A 20,998-nucleotide genomic window follows, 5' to 3' on the forward strand; every position below is an offset into this window, starting at 1 on the left:
TGCTGTCAATCTACCCACATATGTATACAAAAAAAATTATTTGAATGGGGAAGTTTTAAGTAACATACCATGTAATAATCCTTACTTAATTTTTGTTTCGACTCTGGAGGTAAACTTTGAAAAAGCATAAGGTAATATTAAGAATATTCCTTCATTCACAAAGCTATATTATATAAATTTACTTTACTTCCTACAGAACATTCTAGAAGCGACCATAAGATATTCCCTACCGCATTTTATTCGAAAATATTTGTGAAAAGTATTGAGCTACCTTTATCCACTATTAGTTATTATGGTCAGACAGACACGTAATAAAAGAAGAAATCAGGACCAAAATTCAGCAGCAAGTACCAGTAAGCAATATACAGCAGAAAGTGAACAGAATGCAATAGCAGATGATGGTAAACAAAATGCAGCAAGAGGTGACACCGAACAAACTAAAACTAATGTGCAAACCCAACTAACAGAAATTCAAATATACAATTGGCAAAGAGAACAAGAAATGGATCATCAACAAACAGCAATTGAAGAGTACAATGAAATTCAGACTACTGATCAACAAATTGAAAGAGAGGTTGAAAATAAACAATGTAGAAGTGGACAGATTCAAATTGCAATTGATGTAATTCATTTACAAATGGGATTGAAAGAGAATATTGAAACAAATGAAATCAAATCTACAGCAGTTGTAAAATATTCTGTACCTAGGCCACCAGATTTCATTAGATTACAATGTAATACAGACTTAAATTTACCACCTGCTAATTGGCTCAGTAGTGCTGCTGATCTTTATGGATTACAAAGAGCATACACATTGACACATAGAGGCTACACAAGGTAATAAAGAACTGATGAACATTGTCTAACATTAAAAAATAAATACCTAGAGTCTAGCATTAACATGAAGAAGTATGGTGACATAAAATAATCAATATGTATTCTCTTTCAGTTTGAGGATGGCTCAGATGTATCCAGATTGTGTTGGTACTGTGGATGTTATAGCTGATGCAGAGATCATTAAGAAAATATTGAAAATTCCTTATACTCAAGAAACTATTAGTATATTTGTACATAGGGTTGGTAATACTTTGCTCATAGATAATTTTGATATCTATAAGACTCAAGCAAATGATGAGGAATATTGGTTACGTGATTTTGTTATGAAACATCTAAGTGCTAAAGCTATTCAAGATGAAAGACGCTTGTATTCACAAATTCGTTCAAGAGAGGCTTTGAGAAACAGAAGTCTCATTTCAAAGTTTATGTACCACAGTTTGGGAAAGAATGAAGATGATAAAAAAAAAGATGAACAGAATCAAACTCATAGAACTTCTAGAAGTGTGGATGAAACTCATCTACCTAATCCTCCAGATGTTGGAGCTCCTGATTCTACTTTTGATGACAAATATAACCGTAATGTGGTTTGGACTTTTGAGGACATAGAAATGCTGTTAGGTAAGTACCAATTGATTTGTGTTAATAAGAGATGAATTATTGAGGCTGCTTTCACTAATATGATGGATTTTAAGGCTCATTTTCACAGTGATAGGATAGTAACTATCGCAGCAACTGTCACCATGTAAACTACTATCGTGATACTACCACAATAGTACAATCACGATAGTTACTTACTATCATCGTGAAAATGAGCCTTTACACAAATATTGTTGACACAAATGGAAAAAATATTAAGGATATATTTATAATAGTTATTCCTTTATTCATTTTGAACACACATGAACAGCGATAAACAAATTTTTATGGCCTATAGTAAAATCATGAAAGTAAATGTGTACATACAACAGTGGCGCGGTGTTTCAAAACTCTAGTTAAAAAAGGAGATGAAAATCTAACTTACCTTATTGCTTGATAACTACGTAACAAAAATTAATCGCACACATCGGCGTAACTGGAGTCATTTTTTTATTTCTAATCAATGGAGGGTTCTGTCCTCAATAACCCCCCTTCATTACGCCTATGACTACACAGGGTTTTCAGTTTTTCCTGGACGGGTCCAAACTTTGTTTTTTCAATTGGAAACCTTGATGACTTATTTTGAAGAATCAATTTTTTAAGTCCTTCAATTCTACTTCAAAGAGATCGACCAGTATGACCTATATAAAATACAGGACATTCTTCACAAAATAGCTTATAAACACCACTACCATTCAACTGCGAAATATTCAGTCGATTCTTACCACCAAAAAACATTAATCTTTTTTTCAGTGGTACATATAACATCAATATTATTTTGTCTAATTCTTTTACAAAGTTTATCACTAAGAAATGGAATATAATTGATGTATACAAATCTTTTTTAATTTTATATTCAAATTGAGATGGATAGTTAAATATGAAGTTTACAATCTATTCTTTTTCGAATATTAATCTGTTTATTATGTAAGGAGAGTAGACATTGTTCTTGTCAAAGTTTTTGAGTAGTAAAGATCTACTTGATATTGCACATTTGAGTAGTGTTCATAAGATGTTTTGTGATGAATGTTCTGTATTTTATATGGATCAGATTGGTCGATCTTTCGGAATTAGAATTGTAGAACACAAAAGATCGATTCTTCAAAATAAATCATCAACCGGTTTTTCCAATCTCTGTATCACTTCCAATCACTTTATAGATTTTAATAAAACAAAGATTTTACACAAAGGTGATAAAGATAAGCATTTAGACCTCTTGGTGTTTTTGGAAATATCTTCAGATCAAAGCAAAATCTTCCAATTGTAAACAATCAATTAGATTTGTGCCTGTTTCCGGTTTTAACATCTGTTAGTAATTTATAAGTACTTGTGTATTTTATATTCAGTTTTGAGAATGGGATGAAGCCCGAAACATGCATGTAAACAAGAAATTATATATTTTAATTGAAATTTTGAAACGTATAGTCCAGTGCTTTATTGATTTTATTGATATGTGTCATAATATGTTCACACGTTATTCAATATCCAACTTCATGTTTTCCCAAATATTTGAACAAAATGCTTTCAAGCTTTGTTGCCCTTGATAATTTAATATGTTCATGATGTGAATATTTATACAATCAATGAATATTACAGGTACTGACATGCCAATTTTTGGAGGTGGTGAATATCCTTGTATTTCTCTGCGATTAAGGGATATGAAACAACCCATAAATGTATTAACTGGTATTGATTATTGGCTTGACAATTTGATGTCTAACGTTCCTGAAGTAGTAATGTGCTACCATCTTAATGGGTTTGTACAGAAGTATGAACTTATTAAAACGGAAGACCTTCCACAACTTAAAAACTCGAAATTTTCACCACAACTCATCAAAGATGTTGCCCAAAACATTCTATCCTTCTTGAAAACAAATGCTACAAAAGCTGGACATACATATTGGTTATTCAAAGATAAAAAAGATGACTTCATTAAACTTTATGATCTAACATGTTTAGTTCCTCAGAATGATAAGCTACAGAATCCATTTACTATTCCTGTTGCTATGTTGCTTTATAGGGTTGCAAGAAACTTCATGAAATCAAAGAAGAAGAATAGTGGAATTGTTAAAAAGCTATTGGAAAATAGTATCAAACTTCTACCAGAGCATAAATATCCAGAAATAATAACTTCTTCATATTTTATGCTTTCTGAAATTTATCTTCCAAAAACTACAAATCCAGAAGCACCAACATTTGACAAAGGTAAGTTTTACTATGAAATACATTGAAAATTTTACACTTCCCTTCAACATGCAATTTCATCCTGTTTAAAGAATTTCAAACAATGTTTTATTATTCCATTATTAGACCTGCTGAATCTTCCGAATTTAAAAAAACCACAATTTCGAGCAACCATTTCCCGAACAGATCATTTGCTACAATGTCTATAACTTTCGAATATTGAGCGGGCAATGGTCTGAAAGGATAAAGTCCAACTCATGAAGAATCTTTGATCAAATTTGATTCTGTCCATCCGTGCTTATAATTTCAAAATTACTAATTGGATTGAGAGCTTCATCCAAAATTTCATGTTGATAACATCTCCAGAGCCATAGAAAATTCAATTGAATATTATTGAAAAATACTCAGATATTTCAGTGACCAATTTCGGATTCTGCATGTAGATAATAACAACAATTTAATAACAATTTAAATAATAAAGCAAAAGTTAATGTTGGTTGCTTTATCAGAACCCCAAAAAATCTAATTGAATATAAAAAAAAATCAAGTAAAACACAAAAAAAAAACAATAATTTCATAACAATAGATCAGACTAGATAGAAATTAATTTTGTCCTGTAAAGTAACGTATATTGAATGTTGGTGCCAATTAAAAAATAAGCACATGAATGAACATCACTCCAAAGTTCTTCATTTTTTTTCAATATTTCACCGATCCTTGAGTGAACAAAATATTGACGCTATTGTTTCGGTTTAGTATATTGAGATAGCCTACATCTCTTATTACTTCTCTGCATTTTTAATAGTATATTATTCAACGAGCGGTAATGTAGGTCATAACTCACGCAGATGAAGTTTGCAGCACGAGCCGCAGGCGAGTGCTGTAATTCATCAAGTGAGTTATGACCATTACCGCAAGTTGAATACTATACTTTATCTACGACTATATCAAAAAATACAGACTTAGAATATAGACAGAAGGAACGGGAAATAAACATATGTGCTCGATCCCGACTACAAGAGAGATGGAAACTTAGTGTCACCAATCACAATCGAACTAGCTTCGGCTAGCTCGAATCCAGTACAGAGTACAGACATAGAACTATATTGAAAACCCTTAATAGTTGCCTATAAAAATGCATTAAAATATACCAAAAAACATTCTCTGTAAACGAAGACTTAATGACCTTACTGCTACAAACTCCTTTATATTTTTTTCAGGCAAGTAATTCTGTATGGTAACATTAGCTGTTTGTCTTTTGGAAATGTATACCTATATAATATTTCATCTTCACTATCTGAATTAATCGTTTTCAGCAAATCATTCACAATAATTAGATATCAACTTAATTTGAAAACGTCAAAATTATTGAAGTGACATTCCCTCGGACATTCCTCCCCTCAATAACAACAATGGAATGTTCCCTTTCGACCAATCGAATAGAAGTAGAGAAGTATAGAAGCACAGATCGATCTTTTCCGATTTGTTATAGTGAGTTATAGCAGTGAGTTATTATAACTCACGATGTTTGTCAATAGATACTATTAATTGCTCCAAAGCAGTTGAATAATGAATATATAATTCAATAGGAGTAGATAAAATCTATTTATCTGGCAGGGGGGCGTTTTAGCATCTCCAAACATTTTCAGCAAGATGACTGCTAAAGTAAATTGTAACTTTTAATATATATTCAGAGAGAAATTTAATTTTTATTACCTGACAGTTATTTAGATTACATAATAATATTTATTCAATTGGCTGAAGGACCCTAGGTCGGTGGCCTTTTGTTTAACAATAAATATCAGTTACTTACTTACTACCTATTTATTCAATTTAACCTTGTATCTGTTATGATTGAATGAATCCCATGTTATATTATAATTTATTCATAAAAATATGTTTTCAAGAAACTCAAATGAATTGTAACAGTTCACCGCACTTTTTTCAGAACTGTTCACCTGAGAACAAATCTTCGTTTACACAATCATGCTTGATACTTCATTAAGTGATATGTTGTGTTTAGGAGAAAACTTCTAAGTATGTTATCAGGAATGTTAATAAATGTTGTCATTTTTGTTCTACAAAGGTTCTGAGTGACTTATTCCTGCATGAGTGTTGGATGTATGTGGAATAATTATCGTTTCATTGTTGTAATCATTAATTTACCGATATATTTCACCATTGAATAATAGGTATATTGATGTATTTTGTGTATCACCTTCAATCTCTTATTGCTTTTTGAAAAAACTCATTTGTTGGGTATATTTGTTGAATTTTAGATGACCCAGATCAAGATGAATGGTTGGACAGCAAAAATGAAAACCTCAATGAAGAAAATAGCGAAGAAGAAATAAAGGCATGTAAACCACCTCCTCCTATAGAAGGTGGGGCAGACTATCGGTGCTTAAAAGCTCTCTCCAATATACATAGAGGTCTGAACAGTTTGCAGTATTTCACTGACGAACCCTCAGAGCCTGAGGGTGCTGGAATGCCAAGTGCCAGGAGTTCAGACCCTATACCTATGGGATATGAATGTTTGAGTGGCTTAAAAAAAGGTAATCACATTAATGATACATATTAGACATGAAAAAAAATTATTCTATAATTGTCAATTATGATTTAACTCTTGAATTGATTGACCCTTCAATAATAATGAGATCGTTACTTGTAGATAAAAACTTGTACGTAACATGAGGATACTATGTTATTGACACACTCGTGTCATTAAACTTTCACATTTATTCGTTAATAATATCTAAATCCCACTTGTTAGGTAAATAACTATTATGTATGCCTATCTTTCATGTGCTTATCTCTTGAATTAATTAATAATTAAATGTTTCAGAGGACGTTTTTGATGAAGGGGCTGGAAAAGTCGAACAAGGGAATGTAAAAAAGACGAATAAAGATATGGACTCAACCGAAAAAGGTGTTGTTAAAAAAGGTGAATGCATGTTTTAACGATGGATATTATGCCACATGTTTCAAAGATCAAAATTGGCATTGAGCCAATCTACTCAGGAAGTGTAAATTTTATAGTTTTCCTAAAGTAAGATAATGTATTTCATTACTTTACTGATTTTTCCAGCATCAAAATCAAAAAAGAAAAAAGCAATAAACAAAAACCCAGATCTGGCTTCATTATTAGTAATGAACAATAAAAACACTGAACCTCTACCTACATGGAAAAAGAAAAATGCTAGACAAGATGGGATGCCGTGGAAAACCCATCTCAAAATTTTGCTCTACGAAAAGGCTGTACTTGTTTTCTCAACTCTTTCCGAATATTATTTTGGAAAACAGCAATATGACAATTGTTTTAGAAACTTGAAGTTATTAGCAAGGTGTTGCCTCATAATGAGAAAATTGAATGGTTCAATTCAAATAAATGAAAATTGCATTCTTGGAAGAGCCGGAGACTGTTGTATAAGGATATTCTCACTTTGTCAAAATTTTCAATACTCCTTCCAAAAATTTCGAGATAATATATATACTCACACAAGAAAAGAAACAGAAATGATATCTCAGTTAATGAAAGATGAAGACGATAATGATCCAGCAGATCCACCAAATTTGCACTGTTTGACTAAATGTGATTTTGAAACGCCCGAGGCAGTGATTCATTTGGCTGTTGTATGTTATGAAGAAGCCTTGAAAGTATCTGAGACTGATAACATGTTGAAGAGGTGAGTTCAGTAAAAATGAGCATTCTCATAAAGGTGAAGCATCTTGTAACAAAGAGCGCTTTCTCTTTATCTGTTCCTGTTATTAGGTATACAACTTTGCTTTTGCCGTTTTGCAATAAATGGCTGTAGCAGTAAGTGGTAGTCGAAACAAATAGATCGTAGATGTCATACAATAAGCTTAGATATTTGTAAACATAACGCCATCGAAATATTGGTCGATTTGTGTCTGCTTCATAAAGTTATTCTCGATTAAACATGTCAGCTTACGAGCCACATTCTCGTCATTTGCGGGAGGTTTTAATTTTCTGCATTACTATTAAGAAATCTGCGGCTAAGGCTCATTGAACGCTCTCAAATACCTATGGTGAGGCCGCTATTAGTGAAAGGACGTGCCGAGAGTTGTTTCAACGTTCCAAGAACGGTGATTTTGACGTCGAAGACCAGCATGGCGGTGGAAGAGAGAAGGTTTTCGAAGATGCAGAATTGAGTTGATCAAGACTCGTGTCAAACGCAACAAGAATTGGCAGGATCATTGGAAGTGACGCAACAAGCCATTTTAAAACACTTGAAAGTCATGGGAAAAATTCAGAAACAAGAAAATTGGGTGCTGAGAGATGTTGAACGGCGTTTGTTTGCTTGTGAACAACTGCTTGCAAGACTAAGACGGAAGGGATTCCTGCATCGCATTGTGACTGAATACGAAAAATGTGTTCATTGCGCAGAAAATCATGGGGATATCCCGGCCATGCTTCTATGTCGCCGGCCGAACCGAATATTCACGGTTCCAAGGTCATGCTCAATATTTGGTGCTCGGCGTAGTGTATTATGAGTTGTTAAAACCGACTAAAACAATCACAGGCGATCGTTTTCGAACGCAATTAATTCGTTTGAGCCAAGCATTGGAAGACAAATGGGCGCAATAGAAAGAGAGACATGATAAAGAGATTTTACAGCTTGACATTGCTCGGCCCCATGTTGCGAAAGTGGTCAAGACTTACTTGGGAACGTTGAAATCGGAAGTCCTACCCCACCCGCCGTATTTTCCAGACGTTCCTTCCTCGGAATATCACTTGTTTCGATCAATGGCACACAGCCTGGCTGACCAGCACTTCCGGTCTTATGAAGAATTAAAAAATTGGATATATTCGTGGATCGCTTCAAAATATGACCAATTCTTTCAACTCCTAATTCGTTCGCTGCATGAAAGATGGGAGAAAGTAGTGGTTAGCTATGAATAATACTTTGAATCATAAATGTATAATTAGTTTTTTACAATAAAGCCTCGAATTTCGGAAAAAAAAGACGGAAGCAAAGTTGTACGCCAATTTATATACTTAAGTGTGCGTGTGTGCTTCGAGATTCGATTCATTGTACGTTCATAGTCCCGCTGTTACAGAAATTCACATCTGGTTATTCTATAATAACGTCAGAAAATTTCAAATTTATTCTTCTAAAATTGTAAAATTTATTTTTAGAAAAAAGTTCCCATAAACTTGTATATCCGCAAATGTTTCCTCACTAAAATTGAATTTGAAAAAAAAAAAGTTTTCCTTTATATCTTGGAAACAATAAAAGATATCAAAATGTCCTTTGAAGAATTGTTACAGCATTTCAAACTCTACATACATCGGCAATATTGGAAATGTTGCTGCTGCTGTACTTGTTCAGTTCTGTGCTGAACAGTCTCAAATATCTAATAAAACTTTGCTACTTTCGTCCAAAAGTTATCATTCCACTTGACTTTTTTCTGACATTAACAAGAACTATCTGTTTAATCATAATACCGGGCAATGAACACTGAGATGCATTCAGATTCAACAGTACTTATTGGAAAATCAGGCTAGTGCAACTGCTACGCTGAATGTATAATAAAGGCTTTTATTCTGCAAAAAAAATACATATTCTCTCGCAGAATGGGCAAGATTCAGTGCATCCAGGTATCGCGCTACCTAGCTAAGATTAAGATGCATAGAATACCTGGTGTGTTTACTGATTCGATTTTGTTTCAGACTTTTTGAGAGACCCACCTGTTGCTTTGGTGGTGTGCTTCACTAGAGTACTGTAAGGTGGCGCTCTATAAAATTTTTCGAATTCCCGCATCTGCCTGGTGCCGTTTAAAAAGGAAATACTGATTTTAGACACTGCAAACATTCACAATAAATTACAATTCAGTTCATATCGAATTTTTACTCAAATGAATGGAATATAATGACAGACCATAGATTATAAAATATTATTGTTCTATACTCAAAGTTCACGACAAGAGCGTAGAAATGGGGGATACTGGGGGTAATTACACGGTGCTCCTAAATTGGAGATACAAATGAAAATGACAGATTTCCGGATCATTTTAAGAAAAAAAGTCCTATAACATGAGTCCCCAAACATTTTGTTTTGAGATACATGTGTTGAAGTTCAAGTTATTTTCTCGTATAACCTTCCCTTCACAAGATATTTAATATGAATTGGCCATAGATATTCTAGTTTAAAGTTTTCACTATGTGATATGCTAATTTTGAATGCAAATCTACAGGGTGATATATTTTCTGGAAGGATGCCTGCTTCCTTCCTCCAAAACTATATTTTGGTGAATGGCTGTTAGTTTAGAAAAATGTAGAAAAAAAACTCTGGTCCAGTACTATACTTTTTGGTTTGTTATAGTTTTGTCGTATCAGCTATCGATTTCGAGAAAAATCTCTAGTAATCCTCAGGAAAATCCAAATTATTATAAAGATCCAGCTAGTAAGCTCTAATGAATGCATTAATTATAAGTTTTGGTATTTATTTACCTAATCTGTAGCGAAGATTAATAAATATTCGATAAACTGTACGACACACTAGAAACAACCTGTATATTGAAAGCAAAGCCTTTGTGGGCTCATATTCAAGAAACTTTTTTTTCTCAAAATTATCCAAGTAATTTCTCATTTTCCTTCGTAACACTTTGAGAACAAGGTAGGAACAACCGAATTAGTAACAACAAAAATTATTTCGAGTAATTTGGTTCAAACTTCATCATCAAACTTCTTTTTCTAACATTACAGATATGAATAAAAGTTGTCGTGAAAATTTTTTTTTCGATTATCCCTCCCCAAGAAAAAAAAGATCTACGCCTTTGGTTCACAAGAGTCGAGAATTGAGAGAAATGTCAAATGTAAACGATGTATGCGCCATCTGAAAAGCCCGCGATCCCTCGAAATCAAGTAGGTATAAATCCGAAAAATCTCCCGTTTTGTCTGAAAGTTTTACAGGTATAAGTAGACACACCAGGTATTCTATGCATCTTAGCTAAGATTAATGATTTTTTTTGCTGAAATTTGAAGATATTGATGTAGACGATGTTTATTCTTAAAAAGACGGCGCTACGTGCCACACAAGCAACGATACAATCGCAATTCTACAAGAAAAGTTTCCCGGCCGTGATTTTTCATGAAGAGGTGATCACATTCGTAGCAGGCAGTTGGCTGCTATCATTCTCCATTCTTAATGGTATACCTTCATAATGAAATAAACATCAATTGAAAATATACTTGTTTAATATTGCAATGAAATATCTTATTGGAAAACCAAAAAATTAAAAATATGGTTATAGCTTGTATTTTGTTAAGTAAGCATTTGCAGGCCTGATGGGAACCTTTTTTCTTCAATTAGTATGACTTATAACCCCTGGAAATGTTCTGACTTCAATCTGGAACATCCTGTATAATTGATAGAAATCTACATCTTGACGTATGGAACTTTTTGTGTTTAATTACTCACATGCTATACCTATATTTGAACATCCTTTATTACCTTACAATCAAGCATGGTTGCTACCTTTGTGTTGTTTTAGGTTAGGAAATGCTTTGAATGAAACCGGAACTTATTACCTAAATTATGCGAAAATGTTCTATGGACAAGAAATCCGCACATGGGCGAAGAAGGCCGAGAAATATATAACCTCATCATTGAAAATTTTTGATAAAATCGGAGATGTGGTAAATATGGCCCTTGTAAACACAAATCTTGGTCATATGCATCGTCTCATAGCATACTCATACTCCTTACCTGGACGTGCATTAACATCTGAAGAGAATAAACTTTATACCAAATCCAACGAGTATTTCAAAAGGGCTTTGAAAATACTGGTTGATAGGAAGACGAATCCGCTGATTTGGGATAATGTGAATTGGGAATTATCTTGCTCACTCTTCTCCAAGGCTTGTTTAATGCACGATATTCCACCTGATGATGTCGTAAGTAAAATATGCTTTGAATTAATTCAGCGCCATTGAACCCTTGAAGACACATATACTCGTACATCTATATACAATTATGTGGTCTACAAGGGGACAATTGACGCATTAATGAACCATTTCCTTACTACTCCTCAGTGCTTTCTTTATAGTTTTTTTTAGCTTAATTTACATTATGAATGTCCAATCTCTGAATTGTAGATTCTAGGCCAATAAATATGATGGCTCTGTCAAACATATCCTATACAAATATTGCTAGTTTAATTTTCAAATTAGGCTTTTGATTTTCACAATAATTTGTTATGTTTTAAAATTTCTATTTGAAAATTACCAATTTTACGTTTTTTGGTATGAGAATTGCCCTCTAATTCGGAATTGCTAATAGAGGGAGCAAGTTACACTCATTTGTGTTTAGTAAATCAAAGCAATTTTTTTTTGGCTGGACTATGACTAAAATAATAAAACAAAAATTTAAAAGCGTTGAAATCTACAAAAAATGTACTCGTCTTTGGTTCTAAAAAGTTGAATGAAATTAAATTTTATAAAAAATGTTATTTCCTAAATGTGTAACACTAGCACATTGAAAAACAAAAATAAAAAACTAAAAGTAAACATTCAAAAAGATTACCATTGACTTCAATACACTTTATGATCTGCTTTCACAATTCCTTAATATCAAATAACCCTTGTTTATTATTTTTAAACAAAAACTAGCTGACCCGGCAAACTTCGTACCGCCCTATAATCAAGGAATGTCTGTTACCTTTTCATCTGAATTAAGTTAATTTCTTTATTATGTTCGAGCAACACAATGCAGGGGCTTCATTTTTAAACTTAAATGCCTTGCAATATTGACAAATAACGTTCATTGGTCCAATAGCAACGATATGCAGTGTACTGTAGTCAATTTCTTTGTTATCATTAAATGCAGCTCTATAGGGGTTAAACGCAACACTTCTATTTTGTTGGTTCCGGTTCCATCGATTCCGTTCAACTTCATTCCGCGTTTCTCGTTGCTCATCAGTTTGACTTGCTTTTGTATTTCTTTGACTTGCAGCATTACGGGTTCTGCGACTTAAGTTTGTACGTCTAATTGCCGGCATCTTTAGAAACAAAATTCAATAGAAAATGAAAAAAGGAACTTGAAATTATAAACTCTGAATAAGAATTCATCGTACTACAATTATAATATTTGATTGCCATCTTGCAACCTTATTGCGGATCTGTGGATAGATTAAAAACGATAAAAATCGGGATTTAAAAATAGGGGTTGATCGTATAAGAGTGAAAATTGAGAGAGATATGAAATTTTTTATTCTGTCATGACAAATTAAAAATAATTCTTACCAAAAAAATTGAAGTTTATAATTAACAAATAAAAAAAAGTGGTTAATCGTAGAGGGATGAAAAATTGAGAGTATAATCAGATTTTTTTTTTAAGTCGACAGAATAAAAAAAACATTTTTGCCAAAAAATTAAAGTTTATAATTCACAAAAACAAAATAGGGGTTGATCGTAGAGGGGTGAAAATTGAGAGTAATATGAGATTTTTCATTTAAAGTCATGATAGAATAAAAAAAAATTTTTGCCAAAAAATTAAAGCTTATAATTAACAAATAAAAAATAAGGATTGAACGTAGAGGGGTGAAAAATTGAGAGTCATATGAGATTTTTTATTATAAGTCATGACAAGATAAAAAAAAATTCTTGCAAAAAAAATAAAACTTTTTAATTACCAAATAAAAAATAAGGGTTGATCGTGGAGGGGTGAAAATTTAGGGTTGCATGTATTTTTGTATGATGTATCATAAAAAAATAAAAACAAAAAATTTTGTCTGAAAAAAAAAAAAATAAGGGGTGGACCACCCTTAACATTTAGGGGGATGAAAAATAGATGTTGTCCGATTCTCCCCCCTGACTAATATCCTCGCTAAGGATCACGAAAATCGGTCGAGCCGTTTCGGAGGAGTTCGATTACGCACCCCGTGACAGAAGAATTTTATATATTAGATAAAAAAATCAAAAGGATTGAAATGCTGAAACTGTTATTTTGAGTATTGATGAACTTATATCTCAGAAACCAGCAGTATTTGTATACAAGACATATTGTGCAGAATCATTGATTGGATATTCTTAATAATAATTCTTCTTTCTTACAGGACTTTTCGAAATACAGTGAAAAAGTATTGAAGGCACTAGAAGATGCAAAGAATGCTTGCGATATGGACGAGAATCACAGCAAATTCGAAAACTTTCAAAGTAGAATTGCTTTAATCTGTATTAGAATGGCTTCAATCCATCACAAACTATTTCTCAATGCGACAGATCAAGTTACTAGGGAATCCTTGTTTTTAAAGGCTCAAGAGAAATATCAGATGGCAATCAAGTATTTTTATGAAGTTGGAGAACTTATTCCTTATTTGAGAGCTAAACTCAGCGTAATCAATCTATTTGAGGAAATGTCCAAGCGTAAGTATAAAAACCAATTCAATTCAACTGAAATTATGTTTCTCATACTCCAATCATAGTAGTGTGTAATCAAGCTACAATTGAAAATGATAATTCTATTATCAGGTGTGTGAATAAGTCTTTCCCGTTTTTTGTAAGAGATGGCGCCACCAATACTGTGCGAGTATTTAATGGTTACATATGTCATAATCAAAGCTTATTCATCTGTCAACAATTCCACACTAACACATTAGTTGAAATTTTTTCGCATCATAAATTTTTGAAATCGTGAAACTGTCGAAATTTGAGCCGAGTCGACGTCATTTGCGGGAAGTTTCACTTTATTGGTTCAATTTGAAGAAATCTGCTGCCGAGGCGCATCGGTTGCTTCAGGAAGTTTATGGAGAAGGTTGTGTCGATGATTCAAGTGTTCGCGGATGGTTTCGACGCTTCAAAAGTGGCGATTTCGACGTGGAAGACAAGGAGCGTTCAGGGCGGCCGCAAATCTTTGAAGATCAAGAATTGGCGACTTTGCTTGATGAAGATTCGTGTCAAACGCAAGAAGAACTTGATGAAGCATTGGGAGTTGACCGAACAACCATTTCCAAGCGTTTGAAAGCCATGGGAATGATCCAAAAGCAAGGAAATTGGGTGCCGTACGAACTGAAGCTGAGAGACGTCGAACGGCGTTTTTTCACTTGCGAACAGCTGCTTCAGCGACATAAAAGAAAGGGGTTTCTGCATCGTATCGTGACTGGCGATGAAAAGTGGATCCGTTACTATAATCCGAAGCGAAGAAAATCATGGGGACTACCCGGCCATGCATCATCATCGACGGCCAAGCCAAATATTCATGGCACCAAGCTCATGCTCTGTATATGGTGGGACCAGCTAGGTGTGGTTTACTATGAGCTTCTGAAACCGAATGAAAGGATCACAGGCGAGGTCTATCGACGACAATTGATGCGTTTGAGCCGCGCACTGCGAGAAAAACGGCCACAATACTCCGACAGGCACGACAAAGTTATTTTGCAACATGACAATGCTCGCCCACATGTTGCACAGCCGGTGAAAACATACTTAGAAACGCTCAAATGGGAAGTCCTGTTGATATAACAATTGTGTGAATCTGGCTTAATTATTCCTATTCTGTGATCATTGACACAGTACACGGATTCTAACCTAAGTTGACACTTGATAGAGAGAAGTGTGAATGTCAGACTGTTAAGTTTATCGGAATCTCTTAGCTGAAAATAAAACTTCTTAAAATCAAAACCATCTTTATTCTTTTGCACCATAACTGAGCTTCCAGAATTGCAAACTCTACAGGTTATGTGCCCAGTACAGTTATTGAGTGTCAAAAGCGTATAATAAAGAACAAGTTAGAATTAAAACTTGGAACACGTTGAAATGGCGACGTTAAACTCACAGCTAGCAAACCTAAAACCCTTTAATGGCACAAACTTCTCGAACTGGGAATTCCGTCTGAAGATTTTCCTGGAACAGCATAATGCATTAAATGTATTGGAACAAAATGCACCAACAGGAGAACAACAACTGCAACAGTTCAAGAAAGATGATGCGAAAGCAAGGAACATTATGGTACAGTGGTTAGCAGACGACGTGCTGGAAATGGTAAAAGATAAGAAGACAGCTAAAGACATGTTTGAAACTTTGAAGTACACATATACTCGAAGAGGACTCTCGATGCAGGTGGACCTACAAAGAAAACTCAGGAATATGAAATACAAGGAAGGTAACCTCTCTGATTTCTTTTTGGAATTCGACAAAATAGTAAGTGATTTGAAGGCAAGTGGAGGAAATTTAGAAGAACCGGAAATAATATGTCAACTTCTAGCAGCCATGCCTGAAAATTACCAAGCATTAACGACTTCAATTGATTTGATGTTCAGTACAAATCCAAAGGATGTAACCGTACAATTTGTCAAAAACAAGTTGCTACAGGAGGAAATCAGACAAGGAAATAATGGTGATCAACAGAAAGAATCAGTTGCTTTCACTAGCAAGTACAGAGGAAATGGTAACAGAGGAAATTTTCAAAAACGAGGAAATAGACAAATTCGAGGACAAGAAAAACCAAAGTTCAACTTCAAATGCTATAAATGTGGAAAACATGGACACAAAAGGAATGAATGCAGAAGCAGTGCAAATGTTGCAAACGGTGAAGACTCCAGAGATGAAGAAATATCGTTCATTGCAAACAAAAATGATAGAACAGTTACAGATGAAACTTTGATGTTCATAATTGATTCAGGAGCAACAAACCACTTAGTAAATAAACAAACTAAAGTTTATTTGTCAAATATTAAACCTGTTAGTTGTCAAATAAATGTTGCCAAGAAAGGATCTGTTGTAAATGTTACAAGAAGTGGAAACCTACATGTAACTGACAAGAATGGAAGAAATTTTAATCTGAAAGATGTACTACAGAGTGATGACTTGGAATATAACTTGTTATCGGTAAAAAGAATAGAAAAAGAAGGATTCAAGGTAATATTTGAAGATGGAAAGGTAAGGATATGCAGGAAAGGTAATGATACAATAGTTTTAGAAGGAAATCTAAAAGGAAACTTATATGTAGTCTGTTTTAATCCTAGATTTGACTGTTTGAACATTGCTGTTGACCAAGACTTGCTGCATAGACGAATGGGACATTCTTCGAAATATCCACCAACATCCCTATGTGAAGTTTGTCTGAAAGCAAAACAGACACGAACCCATTTCAAATCGATGACTGATGAACGGAAGCCAAAGAGAGTGCTGGAAGTCATCTCATCAGATGTCTGTGGACCAATATCACCCCAAACGAGAGATAATATGAAGTATTATGTAAGTTTTGTTGACCATTATACTCATTTTTCACAAGTTTATTTAATGAAAAATAAATCCGAAGTTCTTGAAAAATTTAAAGAGTATGAAGCTCAAGTAAGCTCTAGGTTTAATAGAAAAATTTCAAGAATTCGTTGTGACAATGGAGGTGAATATAGTTCAGAAACCTTCAAAGCATTTTGTAATCAAAAAGGTATACAGATTGAATACACGATACCTAGGAATCCTGAACAAAATGGAATTGCAGAAAGATTCAACCGTACTATATTGGAAATGTCACGTTGCTTAATTTTTGAATCAAAATTAGACAAAATATTCTGGGGAGATGCACTACTCACTTCAGTATACTTACTCAATAGATTAGAATCATCAACGATACCTAAAAACACTACCCCGGCAAGTATGTGGTATGGATATAATCCTGACTTAAATAAAATCAGAGTTTTTGGATGTGTGGCATATGCACATATACCAAAAGAAAATCGTATAGGTAAATTGGATTCTCATTCCAAGAAAACCATTCTCATTGGATATTGTAATAACGGTTATAAATTATATGATATGGAAGAAAATTCAGTAGTTGTAGCAAGATCTGTTGTTTTTAATGAAGAAAAGGAACTTACTGATCAAAATGATAAAACTATAAGAATTTTGGAAGATAATGATGAATGTGAAGTTGAAGATAACAAGAAAACACTAAACTCAAATATTGAAACAGAAGAATTAGGAATTGGTAGGGGTAAAAGAAACAAAAGATTGCCAGCTCGATTACTTGACTATGATCTCGATGATGAAACTGAACTACTAGCAGCTTTGTCTGTTGGATATTTACCAGGTGAGGTGCCTACATCTTATGAAGAAGCCGTATCTATAGGAGGAGGTTGGAAAGAAGCTATCCAAGAAGAGTTGAAGAACATAGAAGAACAACAAACATGGGAACTTGTAGACCCTCCAAGTAATGTGAAAGTGATAGACTCAAAGTGGGTGTTTCGCGAAAAGGAGGTTGATGGAAAAGTTGTGAAGAAAGCTCGGTTAGTGGCTAGAGGATTTTTACAAAGTTTGAAAAATGAAGATGTCTATTCACCAGTTGCAAGAATGGTGACCATAAGAATGTTACTTGTATTATCCTTAGAACAAGATTTACATATACTACAAATGGATGTAAAGTCAGCCTTTTTGAATGGTATGTTAAAATCACCTGTTTATATGCACCAACCACCAGGTTTTAAAAATGAAAACAATAATAATTTGGTATGTAAACTTAATAAGGCCCTTTATGGTTTGAAGGAAGCCCCGAAATGTTGGAATGACACGTTTCATGATAAAATAATAACTTTAGGTTTTCAAAGATCAAAGAAAGATCCGTGCTTGTATTTTAAACCTCAAGGTATATATTTGTTACTCTATGTGGATGATCTGATCATTTTTGCAAAATATGAGGAAGATATAAATTATATAAAGCATAAATTGTCAGAAATATTTAAAATGACTGAAATGAAAAATGAATCGTTGACATTTTTAGGATTAGAAATAAGTAAATTTCGAAATGAATTGTTTATTTCACAAACCAAGTTGATAGATAAAGTTCTAATTAGGTTCAACATGAATGATTGTAAAGGTAGTGATATTCCTATGCAACCAAAACTATATTTAGCATCAGATGACAAATGTTCAGAAAATTTACCTTATCGGGAATTAATTGGTTGCTTGATGTATGTCATGTTAGGTTCAAGACCAGATTTGTGCTACTCAATTTCTTATTTTAGTCAATTTCAAAATGCTCATGGAAAGGATCACTGGCATTATTTGAAAAATGTTCTTAAATATCTGAATAGGACTAGAAATTTTGGACTAAAATTTGTAAAAGAAAATAAATCAGATATTCAGATTCATACATTTGTAGACTCAGACTATGCGAATGATCCAAATGATAGAAAAAGTATTACAGGATTTTTAATCAAAATGAACAATAATACTATATTATGGAAAACTAAGAAACAAAATTTAGTTGCATTATCAAGTACAGAATCAGAGTATGTTGCTTTGTGCTCATCCATAATGGAAAGTTTATTCATAAATCAGATACTGTTGGAAATATTTGTGAAAAATAAACCGATTGTTGTTCACGAAGATAACCAGTCCTGTATTAGAATTGCGTCTACTTTAGAAATGAATAGAAGTAAGCATATTGATGTAAAGTATCACTTTATCCGTGATTGTATTGCTCAAAATAAAGTTAAACTTGAATACATTCCTTCAGAGGATCAACAGGCAGATGTATTGACAAAAGCATTGCCTCGAGTGAAATTTTGTTATTTTAGAAATTTGTTAAATGTAACTGAATTGTAATATTTTGTTGTATTGTCAGATTCATAAAATTGAAGGGGTGTGTTGATATAACAATTGTGTGAATCTGGCTTAATTATTCCTATTCTGTGATCATTGACACAGTACACGGATTCTAACCTAAGTTGACACTTGATAGAGAGAAGTGTGAATGTCAGACTGTTAAGTTTATCGGAATCTCTTAGCTGAAAATAAAACTTCTTAAAATCAAAACCATCTTTATTCTTTTGCACCATAACTGAGCTTCCAGAATTGCAAACTCTACAAGTCCTACCCCACCCGCCGTATAGTCCAGACATTGCTCCGTCTGATTACCATCTCTTCAGATCGATGACGCATGGCCTGGCTGACCAGCACTTCCATTCCTACGAGGAAGCCAAAAAATGGGTGGATGACTGGATAGAGGCCAAACCGGTCGAATTTTTTCGCAACGGGATTCGTATGTTGCCAGAAAGATGGGGAAAAGTTGTAGCTAGCGATGGCCAATACTTTCAATAATTCATTTGTAACCATTTTTTCACAATAAAGGCTCAAAATTTGAAAAAAACGGGAAAGACTTATTCACACACCTTATAATAAATCTATTTCTACCCCATAAATGTTCAAAACCTTGGTTATTCTTCAAAATGTATTTCCTTTGAGTTAAGATAGAAACATCTTTATCAATGTGGAGTTAAATTGGCGGATTTCATTCATTACATAAATGAAATCAGCCTATGGCAAACCAGTGGTTCCAATTTCATTCATTGAATGTATAAAATTAGAGAATGACTTGTTTTTCTTTACATGTCCAGTTATTTTTTGTTGAAAGCCTAAATAATAAAGCATGGGTAAAATATGCAGCATTTTTCAATCGTTTTATTTTTCTAGATGTCCATGTTGTACATAAGTTAGAACTTCTACATTCTTGTATGGAAGTATTCCTATCAAGCTCTGATATGCTACAAAAAAAATTGCCACAAATAACAGAGGAGCAAAAAAATCTCAAACCTTCTTCAGAAACAAATGTTATTTCAATTGAGGAGACCTACTACACAGCATTGCAAAGAATATTGGATACATTTATGCAAGAATTCCTTAAAGTTAATCTATCTATACTGAAAATGTTCTCTGGGGAAGTGGCTATGAATCAGAATGTTAAAAATGTTTATACAGAATGTTACAGAACTTCTTTGAAGTGTTACAGTGATAAGACTTGTGATGATACAATTATAAAAGTGTGTAAGGTTTTAAAATATGTTAAGGAAACCATTATGAAAATGAATTTCCCATAAAGTTTTTTTACTATTGATTGTTTCATTTTTTTAGGTGTCTGATGGGATAAGCATACCCAATAACAGAATAGTATATTGTGCAACAAGTGGGGAAAGTCCAACTTTTCTCGCAAGTGTGGAAGTTTGTGGCAGGAGCCTGAAAGGCGAGTGCCGCAAACACACGAGCGAGAAAAGGACTTTCTCCACATGTTGTACACTATACTTTTCCTACAACTGCACAAATTTCAATAATTCAAGTAATGGACTTGATTCAAATCAAAATGGCCTTCGTTGACAGTATGTGCTAATTTATTGCGTTTCTATAGAAACGACTCAAATGCCCAATTTCATTGGTCTACCAAGCGAGGTGTGGGCAAAGTGCCGTGGGGAATATTTCCCACAGTATGAGCAATACATTCTTTTTGGAATTGAGTAAGCTGTGGAGAATATGCTACTTTTCATAGCAGTTGTAGGAATAGTATATTGTACAACAAGTGGGGAAAGTCCAACTTTTCTCGCCAGT

At 33.6% G+C, this 20,998-nt stretch overlaps 1 protein-coding gene across 1 annotated transcript; it reads left to right on the plus strand.

Moving 5' to 3' along the window:
• Nucleotides 1–4: 4 nt before the first annotated feature.
• On the plus strand, nt 5–20,509 carry LOC123670792 (erythroid differentiation-related factor 1). Its single transcript, XM_045604346.1, has 10 exons — nt 5–131; nt 197–837; nt 950–1,455; nt 3,070–3,678; nt 5,937–6,212; nt 6,503–6,601; nt 6,746–7,343; nt 11,176–11,578; nt 13,738–14,047; nt 20,093–20,509. Exons 2-10 carry the CDS (start codon nt 293–295, stop codon nt 20,494–20,496), a joined length of 3,750 nt encoding a protein of 1,249 aa, XP_045460302.1. The 5' UTR covers nt 5–131; nt 197–292; the 3' UTR covers nt 20,497–20,509.
• The last annotated feature ends 489 nt before the right edge of the window (nt 20,510–20,998 follow it).

This window comes from Harmonia axyridis, chromosome 1, assembly GCF_914767665.1.
Source record: "Harmonia axyridis chromosome 1, icHarAxyr1.1, whole genome shotgun sequence".
NCBI lineage: Eukaryota > Metazoa > Arthropoda > Insecta > Coleoptera > Coccinellidae > Harmonia > Harmonia axyridis.